Source organism: Geospiza fortis, unplaced genomic scaffold (genome assembly GCF_000277835.1).
Source record: "Geospiza fortis unplaced genomic scaffold, GeoFor_1.0 scaffold171, whole genome shotgun sequence".
Lineage (NCBI taxonomy): Eukaryota > Metazoa > Chordata > Aves > Passeriformes > Thraupidae > Geospiza > Geospiza fortis.
In genome coordinates this window covers 9,226,719-9,246,762 of record NW_005054313.1, presented here as the reverse complement: position 1 = coordinate 9,246,762, position 20,044 = coordinate 9,226,719, and the positions used below count along the sequence as shown (strand labels likewise).

Here is a 20,044-nt window from a genome sequence, read left to right as displayed (position 1 = left end):
ACTGATACACATTCTCCCTATACTTACTATCCTTTGGTTAGAGATCGGGAAGAGAGGTTGGCAGCTCTTACTGCAGCTCAGCAAGAAGCCATGGAAGAATTGCAGAAGAAGATTCAACTGAAGGTATAAATGGATACATTAGTTGAAAAATTCATCAATATTTCTTTGCACAGTTCAGTTCCATTTGCTGTCATTCAATGTGTTTTCTCTTTGTTGCTTTATTTTCCATTCAGCATGATGAAAGTATTAGAAGGCACATGGAACAAATTGAACAGAGAAAAGAGAAAGCAGCTGAACTCAGTAGTGGAAGGCATGCTAATACTGACTATGCACCAAAGCTCACACCCTATGAGCGAAAGAAGCAGTGCTCATTGTGCAATGTCATGGTGAGTTGGGCAGAGGGGACACTGCTGGAATTGCAGCACAAACCCAAGGCATGAAGCTACAAGTTCTGCTTCGCTCACTTGCACATTTACTGTATCCCTGCTCTGCTTTTGTAAAAAGTGCATCTTATTCTGTCCATGGGTCAGGTAGGTTAGGGAAGATATAAAGGAGCTGTAGAGTTGTGGGTAGAGTGGAGACTCTGGGCAGTGCTCAGTTATTGGCTGTCTGCTGAGAGAAGCAAGAACTCAGGAGCATCAGATGGAAGAAGGTAGTTTAAAGATAGATTAAAGCAAAGTAAAGAATGTGATCCTTTACATAGCAGGCAGCTGAGCTGGGAACACCTTGTTGTGAGATACTGTGGGTATTTGAATTTTCTGGTAGTTCAGGGGCTGATTGGTTAAGTGTAGCTGGACTGAAATTCACAGAGAAACCACATCAAGCTCAAGAAGTTCTTGAATTGAGTTTGGTTGGACGCTTGAAAGTGTTGGACAGGGAAAGGAGTGTTCTCTTTGTCTCCTCTCTCCCTTTGGTGTCTGATTTTTTGGTCTCTGTTGGAAGCCAAGGACATTGCTTGGCAGTGTCCCAACCTCAGCTGGGGCTCTCTGCCTGTGCTGCCCTCCCTGTCCCAGGAATGGTGGGGGAGAGAAGCCACACAGCCACTGGGCCAGAGCTGGGAGATCTCCTACTGATAACTCTGTCACTGCTTTGCAGAGACTGTGCATTATCAGAGCCTTACATGCCACTGAGCATTATTTCTCTGTAATTGCTGCATTAGGCAAGATTGCATGGGATTACCTCAGGCAGTGCTGGAACAGAAACTCAGGCTCAGCAGGCTGGAGTCTTGTGCACTCACTGATCTTGCATTTCAGAATGAAACTCCAATATATAAAATTAGATTGAAGTGAAAATGAGAGCAGAGCCTAACGCATTTTTTTATCTATTATTACACTGCTGGCTAGCAAATCATTCTGTAATTTACTGTTAAGTCTTGCATAAAAGATGTTTATGTAAATTAGCTTGAGGAGTAAAGTACTGTTCTTGAATTTCTGCACATACCCCTGACAAATTGGCATGTTTTATATTACGTTTAAAGTACTGTTATTTGTATATTATCGAATTTGCAAAGGAAAAATAACTATTAAATTATTATCATTACAGATTTCATCAGAAGTGTATCTTTTCAGCCACATTAAAGGGAAAAAACACCAACAAGCTGTGAGAGAAAACAGTAGCATACAAGGACGAGAGCTTTCAGATGAAGAAGTGGTAAGTTTTCTGCTGTTTTTTCTGTATTACTCCTGGTTTTAAATGCCATTCAGCTGAGTAGCCTATGAAAGTCTTGGAAAAGGAGTTGAACAAAACTGTTTCTGTTAGCATGGGGATCATAGCAGACTACCAGTGAAAAGCAGTGAAAGAAACAGTGCATTGACATACTGCAGGCGATTGCCATTTGAAGTTGATTCTTTATTAAATGTGACTAATTGCTTTTCTGTTAATCGAAGGCATTTTCATGTCACTACATTTATCTTTTCATCCTAAAAGTCTTATTACAGTTGTCACCATCCTGCTGTTTTGTTTGTTTCTTCTTGTTGCTGAAAATCTCTTAGTCCTTTTCTAGGTGAGCAGGTGTGCTATCCTGTGCATCAAGGTCCATAATGCTGAAAACTGTAGTGCTAAATTACTTCAAAATGTAAGATTTGAAACGTTTTGGAAGTATTAATGTTGCTAAGAAGAATAATAGTTTTTCAGTAGCTTCTTTAGAAGCATACAGAGTGATTTTGAGAAAGCACTGAGGATTTTGTACTTTACCAAGAGGCTGCTCCTCTGTGGAAAGGACATCTGCATAGTTGTCTCATGTAATTTTTTGTTGCTGCTGCCAGAATTCAACTACAGTATTAAGTCAAGGGCTTTTTAATGAGAATTTGAGTTCTGCCATATTCAAAAAATTTATGAATGCCCCTGTATTATATCTGTCAGGTTTTAGGAGGAAATAGTGTGCAAGCCAGTTCTTCAGCACCGATTCAGATTGAACTTGTATTTGGAAATCTGTTTCTAGCCAGGCTGATTCAGATGGCACTGTCCAGTAGTTCTGATTTTTTTTCACTTTCCTTCACAGTTCTTTTGCTATTTTTATTTACTGAAATCTTCTCTTTGTTTTCAGCTTCTTACATCTGGTTGTAACATGTTTTCATTTTTAAAAAGCTTTGGAGAGTTTAGGTCTCTGAAGTACTGGAATCCACAGAAGTGGTTATCACTGAAAAAGCAGAAAAAGATAACTGGAGAGGCACAGTAGTCTGGAGGAATAAATATTTGTGGAGTTGCACTTTCCTGCCCCTTCCCAGCTGTAGTGAAAATACCTAAACTGGTTTCTCAGTTTCTTTCTTCCTATTGGACAGTGGTTAGTGGGAGTTTTGTGGTTTTGGATTTGATTTTAGGTGCCAGACTTGCTGGTGTATGTATGTGAGAAATTTCCATACTGCACCTGTTTGCCTGGAGATACCAGCAGTGAGATTTCCCAGAATCTGTCCTGTTGTGGGCACTCCCAGGTATGGATTGACCTTTTCTTGGATCTCTCTGGCCTTTGCTGGTACCTGTCTGGCCACTGGTGCCTGAAGTGTGGTTCTTGCTGGGCAGCTGGCTCAGAAGAGTCTGGAGGAAAACTGGGCTGGATTTCCTTGTGTCTGGGCATTCCACACTCTCCACATCTCATTTGATAGCTGAGCAATTCCAGTTTCTGGAGAACAGAGTCCGGTACTGACAGCTGCCTTTGCACCCAGCTGGGAAAACAGAAGTTCCACTAGAGGGCACAAAGATCCTGATTTTTGTACCTAAATCCAGGGTTTCTTAGCAAAACATTTTGATGAGAACTTAAGACCTAGATGAAGTTTAAATGTATGTATTTCTTGAATAATGCTTAGTGCAAGAGAGAAAGGAGAGAACAATTCTAACTGAATGAACAGCTTGAGAGTTACTATAGCAGATTCCAATATCCTTAATCAGGATGGTGCATAGTATTTGGCATACTGGCAATGTATGGATGCCTCCATTCTTAGATATTTTTATATTATTCATGGCTATATTTCACTTAGTCCAAGAATAAAATTCTGAGATATATTATTGTAACCTGAAATTTTCCAGGTCTGAGGCCTTCTCTGCTTTTTATTACCTTTTTTTTTTTGTTCAAAGAGCAGTAGTAAGATGCTCATTATAGATCTGGGCAGTGTAGAGGAGGAAAGCAGTTTTACTAACCAGAGCAATCTGCTTTGTGTATCCGTTATTCAGCAAGCATTGTTAATGCCAACCTCACAACTAAAGCATTCAGCAACTTCTCAAGTTTTTAAATACTTAAAAAAATTCCCAAGTTTTATACAGAAATGAACCCATATTCCAGGGAAGCTTTCTAATAGTCATAGTTGTTTATCACCCATTCCAATTTTTCAGTCAGTGAAGGTAACTCTAGTGAGAACACACTTGTGTTACTTAAAGTTATTACTTGTCATCTGTGATGTCTTTAGATTATATATGTCTTGTCTGTGACCCTTCTTCTTTGACATAAAAGATTTTATTTATATCACCTTTGACCTAATAAAATTCCACCTTTAACCTTATGCACTTGACACCTCAGATAACTTACTCTTGATCTTTGACTCATTTTGTGTTCAGCCTCTTCAGTATATTAGGTAGCTGTCTGGAAAGAAAGCTTTTTTAAAACTCTAATCTGATAATAGATTTCTTTACCATTACTTGGGAAATCACAAGATTTGAAATACTTTAATTTTGTCCATATTGGTACCTCAGATTTAGGTGTCTCCTCAAGGCTTTGGAAACTGATTGAAGCAAATGACTGTATAATTTTTCTTCACACAATAAGGATTTTTCTTGGTTAATTTGACTGTAAGCAAAAAGTTAAAAACTTCTTAATGGTCATGGACACTGATTCCTCTGGGCCAGTTGGGTGGTAGGAGTTGATCTTGCCAGAAATAAAAAGAAGCTGCTGTATTCTAGGGGTTTTCTCTTTGCTGTAATGTCTATAAATTCTGTAATTTTAGAGACATTTTCAGAGGTAAAAGCAGACTTCATGTTAGAGCAATGTCCCACTGGTTTGGCATTAAGTGCTTATTGTGCTTAATTCCAGCATGTCTGGTGCAGGAGCTGACAGCTGGGATTACACTGTCAGGAAGGTGAATTCATTTGTGGATGTGAAACGTGCAAAGAGAATAGTTTTGCTGTGAATGAAGATACAAAAATGAAAAAGCATGGAGTTCATTCTCAGATTGTGTGGCAGCTTCATTGCACGTCAGCCTTTTGAGTTTTCTTAATTTGGGGCTTTATTAGTCTGCAGCTGAAACAGTTGTAGCTTTCTCTTACAGTAAGCAGCTCTTGGTTTTCTAACAGTGTTATCCTGTAAAAGCAAATTAAGTTCTGTTCACATTGGTTACTTCCTTTGTAACTTTGCTTTTGTCTGGCCTCTTGTATTCACCTAGGTGGTAAAACTGGCAGCAGGCTGAAAATCATCTTCAGTATATTTCTGAAGCTCTCAGAGCTCCCACTGGCCCACATCCTTTCAGCATTATCTCCTGTGCAGTAAGAGCCTGCTGCCTACATTATCTCTCTGATAAGTGCCTGGCTGCTTCCATCAAACTCTCAGCTTCTCCTGCTTCTGCAGTGCCATTTTCTGTGCTATTGATTTCCCGTCCCCTCTCTCAACGTCCACCTTGCTTTTAGTTCAGCAAAGGATGTAAACAGTGTAAGCAATTTGCTTTCATTGACTTCACTGGAATCAATTAGTATGTTGGTAGTCCTGACTAATTGCTTTGCTGAATGAAAGCCTGTGTGGCACAAAGGCCTCACTGAAAGGGTGCCTGCAAAAGCCACAGGACAGCACCTGGTGATTTCATTATGCTGAGGAGTCTCTGCAAGGACCTTGTAGACGTTTTCTCCTACTTGTAGCTCCTACAGATTTTAGGTTCTACAGGCACTTTTTAGGCACTTTTATGCCCCTCTGCTTTCCCCTTTGCCTTTGCCTTTCTTGTCTCTCCTGGTTTGTTTGGAGAAACACAGCCAAGAGCTCCCTTTGAACCATTGTCCCAGCTCTCTCTGTATCTCCTGGTCTTTAAATGCCATGGTTTAAAGGGACTTTCAGAATATAAATCATGTCATTCCATGTGGTCTATGAATGTTTCTAATAAGTGAAAAGCTCTTCTAAAAACCAGATGCAGTAGATAACTTGGCAGGGTTTGGTTAATTTATATAAGGTGCATGCTACAATTTTATGTATTCCAAAGAAGGATGGAGGAATATGAATGAACTGTTGTTTGCATATGTGAAAAATGTGCTTTTTTGTATCAGGAGAGAAAACTGATTCTTTTGTCATTATATAAAGGCAACAAAGGACTTCTAAGAGGTGCATTTAGATCAAATGAAAACATAATCCCATGATGGAGCAGAGAGGTGATTGTTGTCTGAAGACTGACAGCGTTAACATGTGGGGATTTATATAAAGACCTGGTTGCTTGAGCCCACACACATTCCTTTAAAAAAAGCTGCTGGCCAGTGACTAAAGCTCCCTGTGGAGTGTGGCTGCCCAGCTGGCTGGGGCTGCAGTGGGAGCTGTCCTGGCCCAGCTGTGCCCAGCTCTGATTTACAGAGTGCCTCCTGTGCTGGCAGTGCCCCAGGTAAAGCCATGAGCCCTGGCTGGGGGTGCTGGGAGCCCGAGGCTGAGCTGTGCTGTGCCAGCCTGGTGAGCTTTGCAGCCAGCACCACCCACAGCCAGAGTTCCTGTTCACAGCACTTGGAAGTTCTGAAAGGTTTTTAGATTTTAGGAGCAAGGAGCTGTTTTCCTAGACGTGTGTGCTGCTTTCATTATTTCTTGCAGAGGAAACTACTGAGGGAAGAAGATGTGGCAATAGCTTAATGTCCAACCCTTGCAGCTCTTCATCTGTATTTACAAGGACTTTTCTTGTCTAGACACATGGTGGGGCCAGGATTTTGCTAATTTTTTTTTGAATACACTATGTTTTCATTCCAATTAAATTATATATCACTGTTGTTTTGTTGCTTTAGCCTTTGCAGTATTAAAAAAATGCTTTTGTTTTCCTTTCTGAATCAGTGTTTTCAAGTTTTTGTGTTTAAATGAAGAGTAGTGTTTTATGAACTCCTTTGGTAGCCTGTCTAAAAGGTATGATTAAGCAAAATGGGAAGTAACAATACTAAGCAGGGCCACATTTTTAGTTTCATCTAATAGAGGAGTTGGAGAGGTTTATACCTGTGGGTATGTGGCTTTTAAAAACCATTATACACAATTGATAGTTTTCTTTTTTATTCTGGAACATTCAGATGTATGTTGCATGTCTACCTGTGTTCACAGAATCAGACTGGTGTGTGTGGAAGGGATCTTAGAGCTCCTCCAGTGCCACCCCTGCCATGGCAGGGACACCTTCCACTGTCCCAGGCTGCTCCAAGCCCCATCCAGCCTGGCCTGGGGCACTTGCAGGGACCAGGGGCAGCCACAGGGTGCTCAGTGCCCAGTGTGTCCAGCCTTGCTCTTGCCCTGGTGTTTGCCTCCATCTCTCCTGGCATTTGGCTGCTCCATTATGACCATTCCAGCTCAGGGAGGTGGCCCTGGCCCAGCTCTGCTGGTGCTGCAGCCATTTCTGGGCTGTATGGTGCTGCATGTCTTTTGGTCATATGTAGAACAATATTCCTGTTTGCTTTATCCACAGACTTCATAGTAGATTCGATTTTTTTCTTGGCATCTTATTATAGTTCTCCAACAGTAGCCCATTTTTCTTCTCTGTTGCTCAGGGGAAACAATCTGTAAATCACTTGCAAACAAGAACTTCCCATCCCAGTAAAGCCTCAGATTCTGGTTGAGTTGGCTTTGCTCAATTTTTTTTTCTTCTTGAGGAAGGAAGGATGTCTTTTAGAGCAGAGTTGTGTTGCTAGAGGAGTGGAACCACCAGGCATCTGTGGTTCATTTTTGTTTATGGATATTTCATACCTCGTGGTACCTGTGGTCCTTTCAGTCCAGGAGCTCTGGCCATGTCATTCTGCTGTGAATAATTCTGTCCTGGAAGACATTGTCATGAAAATCAATGATTATAAAGTCTAATCCATGTTGCAGCTTGCAGAAGGTCTCTCAGTACCCCATACATCAATTCTAGCTTTTTGTACTTTGCAGAGCAATAGCTTCTTACCTTTAATTTATTATAACGTATTGTTTTTCTTGCCAAAAATGTCTGTGATTAATCGTGTATTGGCTGTGCCTTTAATTGGGATAGATCACTGCCAGCAGCTGCACCCTTCCTGTTTTTGGCTTGGGCATCTCCAATATCCACAACCAGTAAAAGAAACTGCTGCTGGCAGTCCATCTGAACTCTGAGCTCCCCCCTCCCCTCAGCTTGATCTGTCCTTGCAGCCAGATGATAAAATCAGAGCCTCCCAGCCTTCCTCCCTCATCTGCAGGGATGCTTTCATGGCCAGGATGCAGAATTCTCATCACACAGAACAGACACCTTTACTTCACTCTCTGTTCGTGCATGTTGGAGTTCCAAGTGGGAATGGTATTAAAAATCTGAAGAAATACTTAAAGCTCCTATTAAGAATATTATTTGTTATTTATCTTAGTGGCAGACTGTTGTGTCATTGAATCCATGGACAAGCAAGGTGACTGAAAGTGCAGTCACTATCAGCAGTAAAAACAGTTTTTCATTTGGGCATGCTGAAAAGCAGGATTAGACCCTCATGGAAAAAAACCTAAATCCCAGATGTCAAGGAAAACCTAGTTGTACAATGAAAGGTCACTCTTCAGTTTTTGAATGAATAATAAAAGTTTTTTAGTGCTCTCAACTCATCTTCTAAAGTACAGTCTAGCGTAGAAATGGGAATAATTAAAATCTTGATTTTGAGAAAATAACATTTGAAAATTCATTGCATTATAAGCTGTTTCTTATACATGTAGTATAAGTAACATTTATTAATTCATATTAATAAGGAATACCTTCCTTGTTATGATTCTTCATATTTTGGAGTGGATCATCACTTGTGGTCCTATAATGGTATTTGTTCTCTTTATGATGAAGAATTACTGATCATTTGTGTTTCAGGCTGTCATTGTTTAAAATTGAAGTGTGCTTTTGATATAACTCATAGTCTACTTCAGCATCTGTTTTCCATATTAAATATAGTCCTAGATTATGAGGAAAAAATAAAATAGTGAGGAATTCTGTTGAAACGTGTAGTAAAATCATGAACAAATATTCCTGTGGTAGTGTGATTTAGAAGTGAACCCTAAAAACCCTTCAAAAGTTGGCAAATATATCCCTGAAGTGATTATATACACAAGTAAGAAACCATTACTGACATTGGTAATAAATAGTGAAAACACTTTTTAATGATTTTCTGCAGTTGCAGGATATTGTTTATTTTGAAACAGGTAGAGATGTAAATCCAAAAGATATATGTAGGCTTCAGAATAGTTACCTATTGATTTGCTAGAATATATTCCTTATGTACATTGCCTTTATGGAAAATACTCCGTTTGATATATGTATTTTCTATATTAAAATGGTAAATGAATGACAGCTATTATTATGTGATAGAAGCTACAACAAGTATTTCTTTATAGTCTTCCTCATGTTTATATTTTAATGCTGATGTGAGAGGGCAAGTAATAACAAGTATTTGGAAGTTCTGAAGACTCAGTTTAGATAAATAGCTGGAGACAGATGTTTTTCAAGTTGCCTTGGTCCACAGAACTGGGTTAGAACACTTATAAGAATGCCTTTTCTTTCAGAACTTGGGGATTCAAGGTTGGAAAGAATACAAAAATAACAGAATAACCAGCCTTACAGTATTTTGGCACTTCTGCTTCAGTTCTGGCCAGAATCCAGAAATATAGAAGGGAATGAAAATGAAAAAATAACAGAGGGGGAAAAAAATCTACAAACTTTAAGATTCAGCAAGGTCATTTTGGCTCGGGTTTTTTTGGGTGAAAGTCCAATAGGCAGGAAGGTTTTGCAGATCTGTGGCTTGGTGAGTTTGTGAATGATGGAGCACAGGCCAGGAGCCCTGGGTGGCCGTGGCACTGCCAGCCTTGCCCTGCCCTCTGGCCAAGGATCTCCCTGCAGAGCTGCCTCCTGAGCTTGGAGCAGGTGCCAGCAGCTCCCTGGTCCCTGGGTACCCTGCTGCTCCTGCCTTCTCCTCTCCAGGGATCCCAGAGCCTGCTGGCCCTGCCTGTGCTCGGGGAACTCAGTGCTTAGGGAGGGGAGGGGTAAACAACACAGAGCGTCTGCACTGGGGCTGCCCTGCACCAGCACTGCCAAAATACTGTAAGGTTGCTTATTCTGTTATTTTTGTATTCTTTCTTGGCTTTGCTGCAATATTGTCCTGCCTGTGCAGGCATGCCCCAGGCAGAATTCATAAAAAGGCAACACTTACTTAAAAAGAAAGGAGCAGGAAAGAAGTATTTGTGTTATGGTTACCTCTAATTTTAGAAGGAGGGAATTTTGTTAGGAAGAATTCTCTTTGGCACACTTCACAATTTCATAAAGTTCCTATTAATATTTTCTGAGTAGTGAAATGAATAATAACTTATATGTAATACAGAGAGCCAAGTGTCACAGTGAAAAAAATGGGGTAGGAACATAATTTTGCAGTTGTGTTCTGGTTTGATAAATACATATCCAAGGTTTCACCTGCCAGGGACAGGTCCATGGGTGCTCTTGCTGTAATTAGGACACTAAATGGGGAGAGCTGCTGAAGAATATTGGTTTTGTGAATGGCTGTTGTATGAAGAGGATGTCAGTTGGGAAATTTCTTGTGCAGCTGTATTTTATACAGATTACTGAGGTTCAGAATCCAGTTTAAGGTATGGTTTTCCTCATCCAAGCAGAAGTGGACCCTGCTCAGCTATATAGCATTTCAGCATTCAGTAGCATTTGCTGCACTGTTCATGGAAAACTTAGCAATTATGTTTGTTCTGGAGTCTGAAAAAAATTACTTTTATTTCAGGGGATATTGATTATAATGCTGTTATCCTTGTAGTGTACACATGTCATTTAAGAAACAGAGAAAACATTGGTTATAAGAAGTGCTTAGTCAACTAAAATTATCAACTTCAAGATATCAGACTAACAGGGTAGATTTTCTGGTTCAGGCAGTTGAAGGGGACTAGGCAATAACCAGCAAGAATGTGACTTCAGGGGTGACCTTATTAGCTTTAGCTTTAATGCTTTTGGCAACTCCATTTCTCATGTAGTTTGTAGATGAGGCCCATCTGTTGCATTTGGAAAGCTTCAGGATTTTCAATGACTTGACCAAAAGTAAGAACAGTTGAGAATGGTGGAAGAAGGAAGGAATAGCAAAGACATTTTTTGTAAATAATCTAATTTCTGTCTGCTTTGTGGTGACTGCAGTTTTACATGGGCAATAATATTAGTCTTTATGATCTTGTTTATAAATAAAGTATTGAAACTTCTACAGAAATTTATGTCAGTTGTTCTAAAAATTACTTCAGTGTTCCGTAAAAATTTAACTAACAGCATGTGTCTGTACAAAATGCCATTAAATATCCCATGGTGGATGTTTACTACCTTACTTTTACTTCATGGCTTTTTCAGCTGGAGACTGAGGGTCTCCCCCTGACATAGGTACAGGATACCTTGGGATTTTTATCAGTGGTTCTTAGCTTTGGAGAATGCATGGCAATAACACAGGAGAGAAGGAGCAGGAGTATTTCTACTCGAATGGGTCACTGAACCATCATCACATGAGCAGAGAGGAACATCCACGGGTGACCATGAGGAAATCCATGTCAGCATTCAATTCTTGTTTCTTTATCTTGCAGCTGTACATCCCAGCACAGAGCAGTGCCTGCTCTTTGTGGCACAGATTCTGACACCTTCACAGGAGCTGAGCCCTTACTTTGTGATGTTGCTGATCTCAGCTGTGCAGCTCAGAGGATGAGTATCAAGTATGAAAAATGATGGCAGAAGTCTGATGCAGAATGACCATCATTGCTGGCTCTGGTTTAATCCTGAGATCAAAAGTGTTCTGTTAGGACAGAACTAGCAAAATTAGTATATTGTACATAAGCCTTTAAAATAGAACTTCAGAGAAATTGCTCAGCTAAAACTGATATAGCTGAAACTAAAACTACACTGAAAAGTTTTGGTAGGCTGAATACAGATTATAATGACAGCAGCTCCCCATAAAAAAGATACTCTACTTATAATGTTTTGCCTTTATAATGGCCTAAATTGTCCAAAGATCTGGTGGTTTCCCAGTATCTGAGGATTTGGGGCCAGAATGTGCTCAGCCTAGTGCAGAACCAGACCAGTGATGACCCCTCATGTTGCCATAAGAATAAACCCAGAATGCTTTTAGGGAGAGGATAAATTAATTCAATCTCAGAAATTCTGACTGCACTTAGCATTTACTTATATAAAAATAATAATTACAAAGAAATGAAATGCTTTCATTTATCCTGCATAACATTTATTAGAAATACACCCACCCCAAACTGATGAGTTTCATTCTTATTTAAATGAAAGGATGGCAAAAGTTTGCTTTGAAAACTCTGCCCTGGCCTTACTCCCTTTTGTGCTCTGATGGTTGTTATTTTTGTGGTGTGTTCCCCTGCCCAACTATGGCTGTGCAGGTAAAATTACTCAGGAGTTTAATTATTTAGAGGATTTGACTTCCTGTACTTCAGTGTGACTCAGTGGATTCTAAAACCTCAATTTTTTCAGGTAACTGGTGGGAGCTCAATAAAACACACTGATAAATATTTTTCCCCTGCTCTGGAGGGTGATGTAGCAGCAGTTCTCCTCAGGTGCCAGTTGTCACCCAATCCCAAGTTATTTGTTATTCTTGTTTCACACCTGAATGGTGTCGATCTGCCCACGGTGGTAATCCCAGGCTTTGATCTGTACCTTCAGAGGGAGATTGTTTTTGTGACACAAGGTATTATTACTCTGGTCTGACTTTAATGAGCTGTGTGGATGAAGTCTGATATTAATCCACAGTGCCCCGTGTGAAAGCTGAGAATGCTGAGAACCGTGGTGCACAGAGGTGCTCGAGTTCCTGTGAACAAATGTGTGCAACCATCATGGCTGCTCTCCTGGCCCCACAGCCTGGGGCATGAATGTGCTTGTTGAACCCTACAGTTCTCTTCGAGTCAGCAGCTAATCACAGATAAGATGATGAAAAAAGAGATGAGTGTCTGTGCAGGGGGTGCAAAGCTTTGTCTCCTTGCTTTGTGCCCAGCACAAGTGTGACCCCACGGTCACAGCTGCCCTGGTGTGGCTGCACAGCAGCCTGACTGCCTTGGTGTGGTGTGGTGGCCACCTCAGAGTGCAGTGGGAGCTTTATTCCACTCTGCTGTCACTTTGGGGCAGTGACAGATGTGATGAAGCAGAATGCCAGTTGCACTGTTGAAGGGAGATGCAGAAGCACAGTAGCAGCCCTGGTTAGTTTTGTGTGTTACCTGTGCTGCATCTCACTGCAGATACCTGAGGGAGGCTCCTGGAGGTGCTGGCCTGTAGCCTTTGGAAAGCAGGGATGTTCATCCCAAATCCCATGGGAATCATTCATAAATACCTTGCTCAGTAGATGTCACAGGTACCCTGAAGGCTGGTAGCAAAGCAGCAGTGGCATGGTCTGTTCTGAGGAAGCCCTTCCTTTTCTTAACATTGTCAAACTCCAACCCACCTGTTTCCTGTGCAGCTTGAACCTAAGGACTGGATTTCTGGTTTTAAAAGTGCAAAAGGTATTTTTAAGTGGGTGTTGAGGGATACATCTCTCTGATGAGGCAGAATTGAGCTGTAGGTTCATAACCAGGACAGGGATGATTCATCCTGCACTGCAGCAGCTTGGTGGAGAACTCACTCATTGCAGTGATGCTCCAAGGGCACAGCCTCTGGAGGTACCCTGAGAAGGTTTTCTCTTAAGCCCTTCTTGCTAAAACTAAATGGAGAATATTAAGGGCAGGGGAAATCCCTCCAAAAGCTGTTAAAATCACCTTACAAGCCACTGTAGCTATCTGTGGCAATGTGTGTGGTTTGAGCAACATGGACAGTTCATTGAGGAAGACTCTTCAGGTGTGCTGGGACTTATCCAAGGTGGGCAGAGGAGCAAAGGGAAAGTCAACATTACCTTTAGAATTTCCTTAGAGGATAGCATTGGATTTCTTATGTCCAGTACTCATTCAGTAGAATTAGACCTACTAATTTAGTATTCATTTTGCATTCCTATGATTTAAAATGGATATTTCATTTACTGTTTCCACCAGATATATATTCCTAGGTTATACCATGCAGCACTGCTTTCCAAAAACTAAATGGTCTTTTTCCAGGAAATTTCACTGAGATTTATTTTGTTTTCTGCAGGCACAGTATTTTCCTGAATCAACGAAAGAACATATAGGTTGTTTTTTGGAAAATACTGTCTATAAATCTGTGTAACATGTCACCATTTACTGTGAATTTTAAGGGGACTTACCAAAAGGGAAAGAATAGCCACATCTGATTGTGGCCATAACAATATTCAAGGTTAAATGATCCTAATAAGCTGTGGTGACCTGTACTTCATAATAAGTTTGGTATTTTGTAAGAAAACTGATACAAACCTCAGTATCTTAAAAATGTGTAAATTGTTCTAATAACTGGCATTGAACTGGTTGTTTAGCATTTCTTCTGTGGAGAACCGAAATTTTACCAATATTCTGCCTAAATTCAATTTTTTTAATGTGAGAGGAAAAGTAATAGTCCTATTAATAAATGGTAATGTTGTAAGTAGTGAAGAGTAAAATATATTTCCATGTATTTTAATGAAGGTTAAGACATGTTTAGATTTTGATGCAGAATTAATATAAAAACCAAAACTAGGCTATTTCACGTAATGAGTTACGTTGGTGGGGTAGGTTTTCTGTAGCTGTAAAAGGCAGCTTGGAGGAGAGAAGGGATGTCAGCTTGGAACCCATACTTGTTAGGTAACAATTTCTTGAAAAGAAGGCACACTGTTTATTGTTGTTCTTTTAATAATTTTTCTCCCTTTTTAGAAAACGCACATCTTGTTCTCTCCAGTGTGAAATAATCTCTTTCCCAAGATTTTTTTTTAATTGGGCTTCATTTTCATAACCTTCAGTTAAATATTCACCACTGTTCTTTTTCCTGGGAAGATAATCTATGATCTCTATCACATACTATACCATTAAATATTATTCCACTATTTTTTGCAGGAACACCTGTCATTAAAAAAGTACATTGTGGACATTGTGATTGAGAGTTCTGTTCCTGTGGAACCATTAAAAGATGGAGAAGAGAAACAGAAAATTAAAAAGAAAGCCAAAAAGCTAAAGGCACGGATGAACTCCAGGTAGTACCAATTTCTTTTTATTTTTATTTTTTTCTAAGTTTTGTTCTAAACTTTACCTTCTGTCCTCTAGTGTGAGTACAGTGGAAGGCTGAAAAAATGTAAAATTATTTGCTTTGGGAGTGTCTTGAAAATAACACTGATGAGCCTAATTTATGGCCACTTTCTCTGATTGAGAAAGAAAACTGAATATCGATCTGGAGCCCTTGGTTTCACCTGTTAAGAGCTTTTCTCATAATTGGATGCCAGTGCCCTGCCAAAACTGTAGCCTCTTCTAGCATACAATAGCATGTTTAAATTTGTGTAAACCATGCCTATTTTTCTTTCTAGCTATTGATTTTTAAATGAAGTATCAAAGAAAATCAATAATAATCAACAAATAGAAGTCAGCCTGCTGTAGTGTCAAATCCCATGACTAAATTTAATCATTTTTTTGCCTGTCACAACAAGAAGAAAGTTAAAAATATCTTCAAGTGGAAAGTGAGTTGTCAGACGTGCAATTTGTTCTTAGTCTAAAAAGTGGCATCTGCAAATCAGTGTGATGTGCAGGACATCATTATATCATGAACTGGCAGTGTCACTGCTTGTGGCTGAATGGTCCCAGCTCAGGTTAATGCTCAGCTCAATATTGTAGCATATTTTTGCATTTCTCTCTAAAAAACTCCTCATCTAGGTAAGAGTCATCGTTACACATTTTCTCTGCCTGTTTAAGCAAGAAGGGTTTCCAATAAGAGAAAAAAGCATGCACAGATTTGTAGAGCTACAGTAGAAACGAGATGTTTCATTAACTCCTAGCAGGCACATCAGCCTTCAAAACCACAACGCTCTTAGAGTGTATTATTGTTCTGACTGCTTTCCTCTTTGGATGAGCAGATCCACCAGCCGAATATTGCTGTTGGAACTGGATAATGTTCTTCAGGTTTCTGGATTCTCAGGATGCAGAGTTATTCATATGACCTGTTGATTTAATGCAGTATCTGGGTCCAGTTTTAATTACTTCTCCAGGGTGACTTCTGTTGAATTTAGGCAAAGATTTGTCAGACCCTGGAATGCAAGTTGACATAATAATTTATTGTTGGCACAAATAGGAGAAAAACTTTTTCAGAACATTTTGAGTTTGTATGTGTCAGACTGCTGTGTGAGTCAGCATATTTGTCATCAAAAATTGTGATTAAAACAGTAATAAGTAATAAAGGGCTATCATTTTACAATGGTGGTGTGCTACTGAAAAATACAGCGAAAGTTTCAAAATCTAAGTTATATTGAGGAGCCATGAAGCTCACATTCATTAAGCTTGGTTTTACTTTTAACTCTTTGGCTAGAGTTTTCAATGGCTTTGCTGTCCTTGAAGATAACTCAGAGTTAAACAGAAGATTTTCTGATGTTAACACTAAAGACTTACTAATAAAAATGTCCAGTAGCAACATAAGGCAGAGGTATTTTGATGTTGCTAATTTAGTTTCATGGATGTTAGCAGATTATCCACACACCATGTTTTAGTACATATTTGCAGCTCTTCTCCAGGAAAATAAATAGTTACAACGAATGCCCCTATGCCTCAGCACTTGAAATGTCACATTCCATTTCAGTTTCTAAGAAGCTGTGATATTTTAAACTGGGAAAAAATAATAACTGCAACCAAATAGGTTCCTGTTACACTCCTGAGTTTCCAGATCTTAAATCACTCTTGCAGTATCAAAGCAATGAAGGGCAGAGGTGAATGAGGGGACAAATGGTGATCAGTGGGATTTTAGATGTGTTGAGAAGTTTCACTAGTCTTATTAATTATATTTATAACCCTAAGCCATTTAACTGGTGCTATCAGTAACAACTGTTATATAGATAAGTGAATTATCTCAGGTTATCATGTATGTGCTGCTAGCAGGAGGATGTTTGGATAGTGACACAGGAGAAGCAGGGTTGATGAAAGCTGAGTGGAAGCATCAGAGCTGTGCTTAGCAGGAGCTTGGTCCAGGCTTTGCAGAGGACTTAAAGCATTCCAGCCATCTGCATTTGGTAACAGGGGTTTGGGGTCATAATTCAGCTTTGACTGACTTGTCTGTACAGAAGCTGAAATGTGTTGTTTCTGGTGAAGAAGGCAAAAGGTTAATAAAGGAATTTCACCTTCATGTTTAATACTAAATTCAGCTGTGATTAATGACTTTATTAATGACCCACAAATCAGAGCTGGTGGTGATGTAACAATATTTGTGTGGAGCTTAAGTTGGAATGGCGAAGCAAACGAAAGGAAAATCTGAGTAGCTTTGGGAAACTTGAGCCATTAGGGTGAACAGAAAATATAAAGAAAGGTTTAATATATGTATCTGAGAGAAATGCATCTGCATCACTGCAGTGCCTGGATTACTTTTGCTTTACATGTGTGCTGTTAGAAATGGGGTGCAGGATTGTTGCTGTGGGTCTTGCCTTGGCCCAGGAACGACTCACGGATTTCACCTGTGGGCACAGGCTGGCTGGAGTGAAAACAAGCAGTGGAAAAAGGTCTTGTCTCCCTCTTCCTGCTTTTTGGCATATGGCCAGTGTAAACAATACTTTTAAGGGACTAAAGAGGTCGTGTTTCTCTTTCCAGCAGTAAAGGAGTCCTTGGTGGAGGTGTTTGTGCTGCTCACCTAACATTCATTATGTTACACTACAGTCAGTAGTTACATAAAAAATGCTTCTGTGCCTGTAAATACAGCCAATTATTTGCATGTTGTCATCTCTCTGATGTACTAATCTGGTCTGCACTACATGTCTGTCATTTATATTTTGTATAATAATATTATTTATATATTTTTTCATAATATTATATAGCATTATTTCACTAATCATTTTATACTATGCAGTAGATTACTACAGTTGTATATATCACTTGTGAAATTTTCTACCATTTGAAAAGTCAAATATACCTTTTGTGTACTGGTGTTATTTTAAAGTAGTAGTGTTAATCATAATTTGTTAATGGCCAATGGCCAGTAATTAAGCACCAGTGGATTATGGATTATGACAGGGCAGCATTGACAGAAAAGCAGAAAACCCCAAAGGTTTGAACTCTCTTGCTGCTCTTACATCCTGGACACTTTAGACAATAGTCAATAATAATGAATATTTTCTCCTCCAGGGCAAAGGAATATGAGAGCTTGATGGAAGCAAAAAATGCTGTGTCTGATTCACCATTTAAAGCCAAGTAAGCATTTATCTCTATATATTTTAGACATAAGCTTTTTCTGTCACAGAAGTGCCCCTGAAATTTCTGGTGGAGCGGGTGTGGAAGGTTTCCCCCAATTTGGGGCATGTTTCCATCCTGAATTACAGATCAGTCCCTGGTACAAAAGGTCAGAGCTCAATAAATGCAATAAAGACAATAAATGTGTCTTTTTTTCTGAAGACACTGTATATCTTAACCTCTATATCATACCTCTGTATCATCCTGCAGTGGTAAAGAGAACACACACTTCTCTTTTTCTTACCTGGAAACAAGAGGGTTCCAGTCTTGTACTTTAAGACTGATGGGTGAAAATTCAGCTGCAATTCTGGAATTGGAAATCTTATGTTTGACCTCCATTTGGTCAGAAACAAAGGTACTTGTGGTGGAATCACAGATGTTTTAATGCACAGATGTCTTGGGCTGACATTGGGCTTTTTTAAAGAATGGACCTTTTTATTGTCAAGAATAAGGCACAGATGAAAACAGCTGGATGGTAAGATGAAAACAAGATCTATGATCACTGACAAATTCCTTCTGCTTAGTTTGGAAGTGAAAATTGCCCAGCTTTTGTTTTCTGATTCCATTGAAATCAGTTGGGAAAAGATGCAAAATATTTGGATTTCCAAGATGATTTTGATAAGTTCTATTACCTAAGATTTTAAAAGAAACGATACAGCTGTAGTTTAAGTGCAAAAGAGTTAAGAAACTGAAAAGAAGTAGAGTTTCATCAGTCCTTGGCAGGACAGGGAGGATATCAGTAGAGTTCTGCAGTTTTGTGATGGTCAACATATTCTCAAATGACTTGGAAAACGAGGGCCAGCAGTGAGGGGACAGTGCAATATTCATGCAGAGATTCAGGACAGTAGAGACAAGAATTGATGCTGAATGCTAATTTTGAAGAGAGTGAGTGAGCAGGCAGTAAAATGGCAGGTGAAATCTAGTGTATATTGAGTGCTACCCAGTGGAGGGGGAAGACAGAACTCAATTGTATCTTCACATAAAAGTGTGGGCCTTGAATTAGCAGATGGGATAGGTAGTTCCCTGAAAATATCAGCTCAGTACTCAGCAGCTCATAAAAATCCTTCAGTAAAATTACTTAGAAACAAGTAAAAACAGAACAAATGTCATCAGGTACAAATACCTGGGTCATTTACATCTTTTGAATAGGATGTGAAGTTCTTTGTCTCTGAACAGATGAGCTACAATTGCTAAAGGTTCAGAAATAGCAGAAAGGGAAATATGTCATGATTTCAGATATGTCTTATGTATCAGGAAATAAGTAAACTAGTACTGCTCCTGGAGGAAAATGTGATAATAGGGAGAAGTTCTTCTGGGATTATGTTCTAGAGATCTACGGTGTTACAAATGGCATGGCAAAGATGGATGGGGATTGCTTGCTGTCTCCTTGGTACCAGGATGAGGGAGCACAGGGGAAAGCTGGAGCCAGGTTCTAGAGAAACCAGACCCAGTGTTCTTAATGCAGCATGAGGGAGATGTGGGGAGCTCCCACAGGGCTCCCACAGGTGCTCTCTGACAGCTTCCCTGCATTCCTCCATCTCTAGGAAAGCACAGCCAGCCCGAGAGACTCCTAAGCCACAAGTGGGGAAACAAACAGATTAGTAAAGAGGATTATGCAGCCTGGGCTGTTCTTAGTGTTCCTGAGACACCCACTCCCAGTGGGCAGATGGGGTGTGTGCCTTACTGGGAGCTGGGCTCTGGGAGTCTGTAGCATCAGCCCAGGGATTGTGGGGTCTCAAGAGCTGGAGTCAAAAACCCTCATCCTAAAGTTGCAACAACTTTCAGACTGGGGATATTTGTCTTCAGACTGAGTAATAACCTGTACCAGATCCTGTCTGTTTTGTGGCTGTTTCCATCACTCATAAACTGCTGAGGAAGGTGGCATTTTGTACAATTGCTGATGGTTAAGCAGTTCAGATCCTTGCAGTTAGACCTCCTTGATGTAGATACAACTAGCCTGTATGCAAGTATATTTTACATAGGCTTTTCAAAAGCTTGAAAACTGCTGCTGAATCTTAGATGTATTTTGAAATAATAAAAATCCATCACTGAGGTTTGACACAA

General features: G+C 39.8%; 1 protein-coding gene across 2 annotated transcripts in view; it reads left to right on the top strand.

The window, feature by feature from the left end:
* SCAPER (S-phase cyclin A associated protein in the ER) overlaps positions 1–20,044 on the top strand; it is a 135,817-nt gene that overhangs the window by 41,182 nt on the left and 74,591 nt on the right. For both annotated transcript variants that reach the window (XM_005419697.2, XM_031055946.1), the window contains 5 exons: positions 42–123; positions 234–386; positions 1,543–1,650; positions 14,624–14,760; positions 17,876–17,941. In XM_005419697.2, the coding sequence (XP_005419754.1) occupies positions 42–123; positions 234–386; positions 1,543–1,650; positions 14,624–14,760; positions 17,876–17,941 (546 nt within the window). The remainder of the gene's footprint in view (positions 1–41; positions 124–233; positions 387–1,542; positions 1,651–14,623; positions 14,761–17,875; positions 17,942–20,044) is intronic.